The 13,341-nt window shown below is 36.5% G+C and overlaps 1 protein-coding gene and 1 long non-coding RNA gene across 2 annotated transcripts; one reads left to right on the forward strand and one right to left on the reverse strand.

Annotated features, from left to right (window-relative positions):
• The first annotated feature begins 875 nt into the window (after positions 1-875).
• Positions 876-2,140, forward strand: LOC145228466 (synaptoporin-like). The gene has a single exon (XM_080093525.1). It carries the CDS (start codon positions 1,185-1,187, stop codon positions 1,887-1,889), a length of 705 nt encoding a protein of 234 aa, XP_079949651.1. The 5' UTR covers positions 876-1,184; the 3' UTR covers positions 1,890-2,140.
• Positions 2,141-5,452: 3,312 nt separating this feature from the next.
• Positions 5,453-6,711, reverse strand: LOC145228474 (uncharacterized). Its single transcript, XR_013860083.1, has 2 exons — positions 6,118-6,711; positions 5,453-5,936 (listed from the first exon to the last, which is right to left on the reverse strand). It is a non-coding gene; the product is annotated as an uncharacterized LOC145228474 (long non-coding RNA).
• Between the last annotated feature and the right edge of the window lie 6,630 nt (positions 6,712-13,341).

Here is a 13,341-nt window from a genome sequence, read left to right on the forward strand (position 1 = left end):
TTGCCAGTAGCCTAATAAATAATTTGTTTAAGCAAATATGGCTATTTTTTGGTATTTAAATGAAACACTTGCGGTCTCTTAAAACTACTTAGCGGTCACCCAAACCAAACCTTAAAAAAAAAACTGGGTGGATGTTTTCGCACATGGAAGTTATGGGGGTGTTAAGAGTCTTATGATGTCAGAAATGTTAAAAAATGCTGCTAAAATCACCTCTAGTGGTCAGAACTATCAACATTGGCTGATTTTGATAAAATTTTACATGACTGTTGATTGGATCATTGTGGTTTCATATTGGATACTTTTGGGTGTAGAACCCCATCAGTTACTCCACTAGCCCCTTTAAATGGTTGAGATTTTTAAAATAGGTGAGTTTTTTAAGCAGTGTCGGAATTGGCTTAAACTTGTATAGCTTGTAGAAAGTTCCATTTACTGTTGTTGATTGTGGTATTTTACCCTGTAGCCCCCCATTTACCCCTAAAATGGGTGAAATCTGTAAACAATGTTGAAATTGGATGAAATTTGGACAGTTAGTAGATTATACCATTTTTAGGTGTTGATTGTTAAGTTTCACCCTACAGCTCCAACATTTACCCCACTAACCCCCTAAAATGGGTGAATTTTTAAACAGTGTCGGAATTGAATGAAATTTGGACAGCTTATAGAATTAGCTATTTATTGGTGTCGATTGCTGTGTTTTACTTTATTTTGCCACTATTTACACCTTCTTTCCTATAAAAATGAACATTAAATAGGTCAAACTTCAAACAATATCTGAATTAAATCAGATTTGCATAGTTTGTACTTTTAGTAGTCTGATTATTTAAGCCCAGTACTGATCACCGTTTTTTTACAACACTAAAATTACTGATAGTTATCTTTTGAAATGCATTGTTTTTAACTTTGCATGTGTTGGGGACCCATAAGTTTCTGCCTCCAAAAACAACTAAGATTATAAAAGACATTGGTTAATATGGGACCCATATAAAATAAGTGTAGGGACAATATTAACATTTCAAAATAGGTTATAGTGTATATGCAAGGGCAAAATGGGCTAAGCCACCCTTCTAGTTTATTTTGGGGCTTAACCCTTTGTCATCGGCTTGTTTATTTTGTAACTGATGTAATAATTTTTTTTCTAGAACATAGGTTTATTTTGGTTAAACCAAATTTTAACACAATTTATCATGGATACATCATCCTGGAGAATTCGAGTTTTGTTGGAGCCAAGGGGATTTATCAGAGTCATTGAAATTGTTCTTTCTATTGTTGCATTTTCAACTACAGGTGGATACCATGATGTTGCCCAATACACTTTTCCCTGTGAAAATGTACATAAAACTTTTAATATAACTATGGACTATCCTTTCAGACTTTCGGCCAAAACTATTGTGTTTTCCAACTGCTCTAATGGAGAGGTGATGTTTAATTTAGAAGGAGATTTATCTCCTTCAGCACAATGGTTTATGTTTGTTGGGGTTACTGCATTTCTTTATTCCTTGGCTGCAGTTGTATTCTATGTGGTATTTGATGCAAATATCAGGCAAACACATGAGGGTGTTGTTACCAAATCTGACCTTGCAGTGACTATCATTTATGCTTTTCTTTGGCTTACTGCTGCATCTGCATGGGCGTGGGGTTTGGGACAAGTTAAAATATGGTCAGGCCAAAATAAGGTGTTGGCAATCCAGGAAGTGAAACCTGTTTGTGAACCTGTATGTACACCGACAGATTTCTTTAACTATGGTCCACTGAATGCATCTGTTGCTTTTGGATTTTTGAACTTCTTTCTGTGGTCATGCAATGTTTGGTTTGTGTACAAAGAGTCACCTTACCACCAAGAACCAGATAAACAGGCTAATCCTACCCAACAACCACCTAACACTTTCTGAAATTGAAATAAACAATGATGATTTTGGAATGTTTCAAAGGATATTGTAACTGTCAGTTAAAATAACTTGAGTGTAAAAGCATGATATATTTTTATGTGATCGCATGTGTAAATGTTTAGGAAAGTAGCCTAAATAAAGATTTGTGTACATATACAATTATGATGTAAAATTATAAAAATATAACGGTTTAACATTTCAGTTCTTGTATATTGGATTGAAGTTTGTAAAAATATACAACCTTTACATCAGAAGAGTGGTTGCATCATCGATTTTTGTTTATGAAACAGTAAAGTTACTAGTGAACTAATAATGAAATGCAACAACTGTTATAAAACACCTAGTATCATCTCTAGATACACCACTGTTCCGCTGCATATGTGTTATCCAGCACAAACATAAACAGGTGCTCAGCGCACTACTCGGTTCGACCAACACCAAACTATTTTATGGTTATACGTCTTTAAGTCGGACGGTACAATGTTCATTTTTTACAAAACAAAAACTGAAGTAAACGAGTGGCTAAAACAAATGAAGACTTACATAAGGTGCCGATTGTACCTTCTCACTGAGATGATTAAAAATCCGTCCCCCATGCGTACGATCAAATGGACAAAGCAGAGAAATCCAATTGAACCAACATTGTCGAGACGCTCAATTCAGAAAATGGTTTTGCTTGCCCCAGTGGCGGACTGGGTCCAAAAATATTAGTTGCCAGGCGACATAGAGAGGCCCACCTGCCAATGCAATGTACAAATAATGTAATTATAATTGACATGATCAGTACTAAGCGAAACTAAACCTGTAGTTGACAACTCGGTGTTAATTGATTCCTCGTGAAAGTATTGTCGTAACAAAATGTAATATGGTTAACTAATATTTTGTATTTTTTTGGGATAATTATACACAATGTCGAATATCTGAGGGGGGCTTCCGCACTCTGGCCAGTCTACCACTGACCTGCCCAACCTTCACTTGACCAATACAGAAATCAGATAAGTTGACTATGTGCTGTGAAATGAACTGTTTCCTGTTTCGGCCAGAGGCGCAAATTCATTGCAAATATTGGGGGATGGATGAACTTGTAGAATGATTTTCTTCTGATGACGTCACAACTTGTTTTCAGTTGATCAGTTTCACCAATGATTTTTTAAAACCCATCCCTTTGCCACCGTGGCTTTTTCGCTCGATGCCAAAGCAAAAATGAGACACATACAATAGTTGCACAGCATTTAAGATTGCATTTTAACTGGCACTCTTTAAGCCAGCTCGTGTAAAGGCACTGCAGAACTGCAGCACGCCCAATTTCAATTTTAAGCCGGCGATAACATTAATTTAAGTCCATTTCATTTGCTTTCAATTGCAAAATGTACAATCTCTTCTATATTTAAATAAATATGAGCAGCCTTTCTAAAGTTTAAACCGGACACGTAACTTCGACAGTGTCGTAAAGTTAAGACTGGGCGCAATATTTTCGCTTGATAATTTTCATCTACTGTTTAATCTTGCCGTTGGTGGTTAGAAAATCCAATAAACATGAATGGTTTGTGGCTGTGTATTGGACTTGGACTTGGACTTGCAAACTAAAGCGTTTTTTGCAATTTTTTAATTTTGTAGATAAAAGTTTTGAAATTATATATGTTTCTTTACTGTCGTTGATTTTGGGTGAGCATTATTTTCGCGGGACATGTGCAATGGAGTCGGATTTGGACAAACAATTGTAAGCAGTGCCGGATTAACCATTAGGCAAAGTAGGCACTTGCCTACAGGCCAGTCAAAAATCCAGGCCACTTTAAAATCACACAATGAATTGGCAACGCTGATAATTCTAATTTTTTAGTTGGCAACCCTGATTTTCGGGCCACTTATAAAACGCGCCTACAGGCCAGCAGACCCTTAATCCGTCACTGATTGTAAGTCCAATGCCTTAAACACTCAACTTTTTTTCAGTAAATTAACTATAAAGTTGACGTAAATAACTTACGTACTTTAGCATCTATAACGTGATACACTAAATTGACTTCGTGGGCTGAAATCGTGACAAACAGTACTATTTGTTGGACAGAAATGATTGTGCAACAGTGTGTACCTATAATAGGGTTGCCATATTTTATGATACACAATCCCTGACAAAATTTATCTCAGTTGCGTTAACCCAGTGGTTCTAAAACTTTTTCGTTATTTTCGCTAAACGGTCTCTTTGCCATTATTTCGAGGGCTTGTGGTCCTTAAGCCTGAATGTGTTTTTCAGAAAAAGGAAAATTGATTGCAGGATTTTAGCTAGTTGTAAAATTCTGCATAACAATGATCCAAATTTGACATTACAGACAAGACAAAAAACATCTGTTGTGCGCGAACAATGGGGTTGTTCAGCCGAATCAAAAATTCCGCTAGGTGGCAGCACCTTCCGGCCATACAATGCGTTGGTTTATGCTGGAGACAATAGCAAAAAATTTTTGAAAAAATTTTTTTTGCCAAAAAACATATATCGGCAAGCTTCGCAGGTGTTTGGGGTGAATTTTTGTGGTCTAAATGTATGTTACGAATAAATAGACTATTATTCTTGTTATCTAAGATAAGTTTGTATAAACTGCAGGTTCAATATGCGTATTTCAGCAAAAATTCAGTGAGTTCTTCCCGCAAACCACTGCAGGGTAGATGAAGCATCATCCCATCATGTAATTATTTTCTGTTGCATGTGCGTGATTTTAAACAATTCCTTTATGGAAACTTGTACTATAACAGTATTATTGGAATGTCATTATAGTTGTATGTACAGGTTGTGAATGTAGGAGCACAGTACAACTTTTTCCTGACAAGAAGTTGCTTTTACAAAAAAGTGACATAAAATTGCAATTAACAGAGAAACTATATTAGATACATTTTAGAGGCCAAACTTAAGGTCTTTAATCATCTAATATGAAGACTTGAAGTTACTGAAACATTCGCAACATCAAGCAAGCAAGATTTGACAAAGAAACTATATATCCTTCTATATTTCCACTTGGGAAAGCATTTTTGGAGGAAAGTCAAAAGAAGGAAATTTGAAATGTACTGGCTGGGTGTTATACCAACCAAATAGAGATGTCATATTGGCAGTAAATAGCACAACGAAGTAACATCAGTTGCAAATGATTCCATTGCTTGCATCCAAATGCATTGTTGCTTGTACAAACAGCTAGCAAATTAAAGATGTAACTTTCGACAGTATTTTTTTCAAAAATGGCAACAATACAGAATGACACTGAATGTGAGTTTCAAGTACTTTACCTGTTTTTAATTGAAAATTTAACTATGAATATAATGTTTCAGTTTAAGTTCAAAGATATATCAACTGATCTTTACCGTCACACGGTTTGACAAAATAAATATTACCAAGATATGTGTATCTTATTTGGCACATCTAAAGAAAGAATTAAGATTTTTTTCTGTTTAGATCAGATTTATATTATTGACAGCTAAATTAACTGAATAAATAATGATCTTCCAAAGTAGTAAATCACCAGAGGCTGCTATCCTATGTGAACCAAAAGATTCTAAAATGGTAAAAAAATGATTTCACAAGATCTTTTGATTCATTGTATTTGTAAACACACACCCACAATATGTCAACGAATTGCATGATATATATTAACTTGGAATAAACAAACACTTTGTTTTTGATAAAAAATTAAATGCTTGCAATGTAGCTCAGGTTGCAAAGAATTTTGCAATTATTGGCAATGCACCAAACAAAACAATATACAAATACTGTTTTAAATATTGATGTAAAGTCACCAAATATGTAGGCAATAAAACGCATGCAATGCTTTTATAGTTGTTACAATTAGACTTTTTGGCAGTAGAATAGCAAGAAAATTATTGTAGCAAATTCTTTGAAATGCTGCATTCCAATTTTAACATTTTCTCCCATGGGTTGCTCAGAAAGTCCCACTATAGCATCATAAGTTGAAGCCAAACAGGACATGTGCAATCAGCTCCTCTTTTTGGGTTTTGCCTATTTCTCTTTCAAATTAACAATTTTCCTTGTTTAATACAACCTATATATCTCTACAACAACAGAAAGATGTGGAATTATGATCTGCACAAATGTATCAGTATACTGACTTATAAGTAAATAAATCAACACCTCGAGCATTTAATTCTTCACAGCGACATACCATATATTGTCAACATTTGTTGACTTTGGGTCATAGATGTATATTTACATGTTGTTTGGAACGATACTCACTGTATTATCATAACATAGCTTAACTCAACTCCTGCAATAATACACTCAAGAATCAGATACTAGCAAGTGCCCTCAAGAACCAGATCTAGCAAGTGATTGTTCGCTAGTCACTAAAAAGGCATGAATTAACACAAAAGAACATGGTACAAATCATGTAAATTATCAACAAACATCTGTATTTACAATATAAATATATTTTAAAAGCAAAACTAACAACCATTTTTCTCCCAAACATGACCCAGACATTTTTTCAAATTACCTTCTGGACAGGTGTAACTGGCATGACATGCGCGAAATTATCAAGTACAGACGAATCCGGTTAATCGCATCATCGATTTGCCACGGGTATTTGATGCGATTAACCGGATTATGCGATAATCCGGTTGCTATGTAAACAGAACACGCTGTTAACGAAAGTGCTCATTTTCACTTCCCCAGCTAAAACAAAGTTGCAGTGACGCTCAACTATGGCAACGGGGCAGTATTTTCTCTCTTTTGTTGCCGACAATCGAAAAAAGTACTCTCAAGTCAAAACTAGATTTATTACTCTCAGCGCAATGCATGACGTCATGCTTCCTAACTGTCTCGTGGCTATGGTGCAATCGTCCAAGTGTGTTGAAGAAACAGTAGAAACGCACACACACACTCTTAGTTGGCGCGCACGCCACAGTTCGCTTGATTTGTGCTTTCTCTTGCAGTAAGGTTTATTTGAAAAGATATGTTACATCGCATCGTAGCCAAGGGGCCCAACATTTAAATTTGGGAACTTCCCTATGAAGACGGTTTATGACGTTTTAGTCTTGTTTTGGGTAGTTTTCCTTATAAATGTGCCACGCGTCTCGCTTCATATACACGTAAAATGGCCTGTTGTTTCTAACCTATTTCGTTTTCTAGTTCAAACCAACGCGTTAAGCGGCAAAGTGCTAGGTGCATATTTGTAAGCAGGCCCAAAGCCGAAAGTACACGACCGAAACCGGGTCAAACTTACAACTTTGGCACATTCTACAGCGCAAAGGCGCTAAGGCGAGCTGCAGCAGTTTCTATTATAACCCGTTATACAATTGACAAAAAGAACTAGAAGGGTGGCTTAGCACATTTTACTATAGCATATACACTACAACCTATTCTGCAAACTGTAATATATTCTCTATATTTATTTATATTGGGTCCTATATTAGCCAACATTTTTTATAATCTTGATTTGTTTCTGCAGGCAGAAACTCATGGGTCCCCAAAACCGCAAAGTTGTGAACAGACAACCATAAGAAACGGTGCTATAAAGTCAAACACAGTGATTGGTAGTGTTCCTAAAAAAAAAGTTATGTAAAGTACAAACTGTCTAAATCTCATGCAATTGAGACATTGTTATAAGTTTGTGTGCCTAAATAGCATAAAACACTGACATCTCAAAATGGCATATTATACAAACTGTCAAAATGTATTGTTGATTAATTCACAAATTTTGGGGGGTTGGTAGGGTAAATAATAGGGCTGCAGGGTGAAACACAATATTCGACAGCTACAAATGCCAAATTCATAAAACTATCAAAAATTCATCCAAATCGGACGTTTTTTAAAAAATAGGTGGCTTAAGCAGTAAATATTGGGCTACATGGTAAAACACAATAATCGATGCCCTAAAATGGCATAATGAAGAAACTGTCCAAATTTCATCCGAATCGGACATTGTTCAAAAAAATCACCCATTTTAGGGGTCTACTGGGGTAAATATTGGGGCTACAGTGTAAAACACAACAAACGATGCCCTAAAAAAGCACAATGAACAAACTGTCCAAATTTCATCCAAATTGGACATTGTTTAAAAAAATCACCCATTTTAGGGGTCTACTGGGGTAAATATTGGGGCTACAGTGTAAAACACAACAAACGATGCCCTAAAAAAGCACAATGAACAAACTGTCCAAATTTCATCTAAATCGGACATTGTTTAAAAAATCACCCATTTTAGGGGTCTAGTGGGGTAAATATTGGGGCTACAGGGTAAAACACAACAAACGATGCCCTAAAATGGGACAATGAACAAACTTTTCAAATTTCATCCAATTCGGACATTGTTCAAAATTTACCCATTTTAGGGGGCTAGTGGGGTAAACACTGGGGCTATCGAGTGAAACAAAACAAATGGCACATCTACATAACTATATCTACCATCTGTGAAAATTTCATCCAAATCCATCAAACATTTCAAGGCAAAACGAGGTGGACAAACTTTGGGCAGAAGAAAAAAAAGAAAAAAAACAAATCGAGTAAAATCAATATGTGTCCCCTTCAGGGAAGGGGACCCATAATAATTGATTTTAGCAAAACTTTAAAGACTCAGATTGTGGCGCTACTTTCTAGCTTACACAGCAAAACTGCAGCTGCAAGACTAGCGTGACTGTCACGTGATCAACGTGTGATCGTTGCTTCAAAAATTTAAAGCAGCAACAAGTAGGCTACTAGACTAGAGGAATAAATGCCTTTTTTAATCAGTGTTCTTCCTGATAAGTTGCGCAAGGTCACGAATAGAAGACATAAAATATGTCAGTCGTTGGCACGTTACCAATTACGTGAATCTAAACAACATCGTGTGATTACTTGCGATCTAACATTTTTTACAACCATTGCGTGTTTGGCGGGTCATGAACAATATAACAGAAAACATTTTTAAACATTTGTTTTACATTTAACATTGTTTAAATTTCAATACAGTTTAACACTTCGAATTTGGTGCAGTTCGCACTTAGTAAGAAATTACAATCAGCGTCCTTGCCGGAACACCAGTTTCGTAGTTTTGACACGTTGAACTCTTCATTTAAATTTTAAACGCCTGTTATATCAATATTGGCGATTAGATAAACCAATAAAAAAGGATCAATGTGTACGGCTTTGAGATAACGACTCCTTGTTATCGCACAGCGGTAAACTGAACGCCGTTTTGATCTCCTAATGACTTTTCCAAAATATTTTATAGTCGAGACGTGTGATTTTCAACGTTGAAATTAGATGCGTTATTTGGTGTAGAATGCAAACATGCATCCACGTCTTTTCGTGTACATTACCTCCGGAGGATTTTACTATCATATCGTCGTTTTTTATTCGAAAAACTCGGTCTGTTCGACTTTCACATAGAGATCATCAATCCGGTTAATCGCATATTTCGTTGAAAATCGATGCGAATATCCGGTTTATGCGATAAACCGGTATGCGATTAACCGGACGATTTTCTTAACAAACAATGGGCGACGGTTTGGGATTTTTGATTATGATGCAATTAAACGGATTATGCGATTAACCGGTATGCGATTAACCGGATTCGTCTGTAATTACTCTTTTTCTTCAGTATTTTTTCCGTTTATTTTTGCAAGTTCTTAAAATAGTTGTAATATGTTTCACAATAATAACTTAAGTTGTGGGAAACATGTGGTATTAAACCTAAAAAAACGTCAAGAAAATGTGACTGTTTCCATTGTTAAGCACGACGCGCGAAGCCTCTATAGGAGGAACGTGGCGGCACCTAGTGGATGAACAACCCCATTGCATTTTTGTTAGTTGGTATGCAACAAAGCCTATTGTTGGGTAATGGAGACGGTCGATTTTCAATTTCAATTTAATTTAAACTGATTTAATTGCACAAACTGACGCTAAATTAGAATATAGAATTACTTCCAGCTTTTTGAGGTCCCCGCAAAATTGCCTTACGGAGCCCTAAAGCAGGGGTGTCAAACTCATGCGGTTTCGAGGGCCACATTGCAGTTGGAAATTATGCCAAGGGCCACATGTGATTTTTAATCTAGTTTTATAAACTTTAACCAGGGGAGCACAACCTTTTCGCCACGACGGCCACATTGCAGATCCTTATTTCACCTTGTTTTAAAATTACAGGTGTAAAGAAATAGATTTATATCATATGTATATGATCTATTGACGCCCCAAAAGGTCACATTAATTTCCAACTTGATGCACAGATTGAGCTGCACAATGTGAAGATCAGTCTTAACTGTTTGTGACGTCATAATCTATATTGTGATGCTTGTGGTACCTGTTTTTTCGCATTGTTTGTACACAATCAAAAAGTCTGGCGCATGTGGCTATTTAAGATGGTAATACTATTTTCAGTAACACAAAATCTGTTTAGAGCAGTTTGAAAGTAAAAATATTTGGCAAATGAGTTTTATTTTTATATTTGGCAAATTTATATTTGACAAATGAGTTTTCAAACTCGTCTCTGTGGCCGCATGTGTCCGTACAGCCGCAAGTTGTGCACCCCTGACTGAAACTTAACGCTTTTTTTCGTTAGACTCTAACTAACTGTTAGAGGAACGGTTTTACTATCGTTTCTATTCATACATATGAATTTTTATTTCTGTATTAAAGTTCTGTAAATGTCTGCTTAATAAAAAGCTTCTTCAACTTTGAATAGTTAAAAATTTATATATTATATGTATATATATTATATTTGGATAAAAATCTGATTAAATACTACAATTTTTGTTGATTGTTTGAGGGCCGCATTAGAGGGCTTGGTGGGCCGCAACTTTCTGCGTATAGGCTTCTGTTTTGTTAAGTTTATTATAGGCTAAGCTTACTACTCTCACTATCCTTGAAACAATAAGCACATATATCACGGGTCGTCAACCTTTGCCACTCTAAAAAGTATTCGGACCAATTTCAAATTGTCACAGAAAAACAACAACACTGGGAGCCGCCCTTTTAAGGACCTCATAAAAAACCTGATCGGGATTCGTCCCCGGGAGAGTCCTGGGTTCGAACCCCGTGAAAAAAAAATGCCACTGTAAAATCGTTTTTATATCTCACGACGACTTTTTGTTGTTAGATTCCTTGCATATTAGGTATACAGTTAAAGCAAATGAAACTTCCCACGTTCCCACGTAGCATCGAACGCAGTTTTCTTGCGACGCGGATTTTTATTTCTGTATTTAACGCGTATTGTTACGCGCGCACACACACTGCAAAACGAAACAGTAATTGACCTTGTGCGTTAACCGGCGCTCCGCCAGTTTACCTCTTTACGTTTCATGGTATAGACGCGGTTGTAGCTAACTACTAGAAATTTTCTCCGTTGGTACATATCTATATTTTTTTCTTAAATTCCTGACTTTAAAGTACATTTTGACATTTCTCCCTGACACAGATTTAAACACTAAATTTGCAGCACCCCCTAGATATTTTTACCCAATATTCCTACCACAATATTACAGACAACTTTCACAAAACTTTTTTTTTTCTTTAGCAATATATAATAGGTATAATTTCCACCTTTCACCTAGAGTGGTTCTTAACTTTCACCTAAACTTTCACCTAGAGTGGTTCTTAACCTTTTTATAACGGCCGAACCCCTACGATATTATTCAGCCTTGGGTCGATTCAGCCTAGGTTTTAACCCATTTTGTTTGGTGAGTCATAATTAGTTTTTGTTCAAACGTAGTGGCAACAGTTACTGTTGGTCATTTTCATTGAATATTACAAGCAACCTGTTTCAGGATTGCTTTAATTTCGGCAATTTTTGGTTTTACCAAAATGAAGCATTGTATTTTCAGCATCTGTACACAAACATGAAAAAGATGAAGTAATAAATTTTTGTTGCCAACAAAATTTCGTTGTTTTTCTGCTTACGAACAACGCGCACAATGCTCTTTATTAAGTCAAATAAAGAAAATAAAACCTTAGTGCAGGGGGCAACCTTTTTGCTAGGACAGCCGCATCGCAGATTCGTATTTCACCAACGGCCGCCATTTATCTGCTACTTTTTTTTTAAATACTTGGTTTATATCATATATATACCATCTTATAGCGCCCCAAAAGCCAAGATTAATTTCCAGCTTGGTGCACAGATTAAGCTGCACAACGTGGAGATCAGTAAAGTGTTTATGATGTCATAATCTATATGATGTTTGCAGTACCTATTTGTTGACATTGTTTGTACACAATAGGCGTACAAAAAGTCTGATGCATATGGTTATTAGGCTGGTACTCTTTTTAGTGCCACAAAAACTGTTTAGAGCAGTTTAAAAATCAAAATATTTAGCCAAGAGTTTTATTTACGCCACGGCCGCCAGTAGGCTACATATAATTTAATAAACATGTTTACGGACCCCAAAGTTTGACGAAAACGAGTATTTGTATTGCACTTCAAAAAAAACTTCGTCGAACCCCTGATTCGGCGTTGCCGAACCCCTGGGGTTCGATCGAACCCCGGTTAAGAACCACTGGACCTAGTCCCGTTTTTTGGTCATTTGAATATGCGCTTTCCCGTAGTCCCCCTCTCCCTTCTTCTTCCTTAAAGCCCACCAGGACCAGTTTGTAAAAATTAGACAATTTATGTGTTTTTCTCTATACCTGCTGTATTAATTTGGACACAAAATGGCGTCCATGAGGCTATATCGCGTAACAATGGGTTGGACTAGAGCAGGGGTGAGCAAACTACGGCCCGCGGGCCGCATGCGGCCCGCCAAAGGAGTTTATGCGGCCCGCCAAATGTTTCCGAGTAACGCTGAATAGTACTATGAGCACAGGCGCAGAGTTTTAAAAATACCGGGGGTGCGACTTGCCGATACCAATGCCATATGCAGTATCTGTACCCGTTCGATACTTTGGAACTAAACACAGATACTTTTCACGTGCTTTAGCCTGTTTTTTCTGCCACGTTATTATGCAAATCGTCACTTGACACAATTTCTTCGTTCGATAAAAGTAAAAGCGATTCACGTTTTCAAAAACAGCCAACTTTGCACTGTTGACGCCCAAACTTTGGTCACTTTGGATCATGGTTAGGTCGTTGCAGTACTTTTTGTTTAATGTTGGCACTCTGACTTTATTAACAAAATACGTGGTTCAGCCTTTGTTGCAACAAACGCTTGTTTTTTTGAAACAATTACAATTGTAGCGTTTCAACCAATGTTTGTGCAGTCATGAACAAACGTATTTGCATAAAGCTGAAAATATACTATGTAATAATTTTGCGCAGGGGTGCACAACCTGCGGCCGCAATCTATTTTGCTAAATATTTTGATTTTTAAACTGCTAAAACAGATTTCGTGGGACTGGAAAAAAGATTAGCAGTCTAGTAACCATATGTGCCAGGCTTTTTATCCGCTTATTATGTGCAAACAATGCGAAAAAACAGGCACTGGAATCGTCACAATACAGTTTATGACGTCATAAACAGTTAGCTCCGTTCAGCTAAATTTATGCACAAGTTAG

The sequence above is a fragment of the Phallusia mammillata genome, chromosome 1 (assembly GCF_965637545.1).
Source record: "Phallusia mammillata chromosome 1, kaPhaMamm4.hap1.1, whole genome shotgun sequence".
Lineage (NCBI taxonomy): Eukaryota > Metazoa > Chordata > Ascidiacea > Phlebobranchia > Ascidiidae > Phallusia > Phallusia mammillata.

Excerpts from the sequence above, each read along its gene's own strand:
- LOC145228466 (XM_080093525.1), top strand. The coding sequence starts at position 1,185 with ATGGATACATCATCCTGGAGAATTCGAGTTTTGTTGGAGCCAAGGGGA.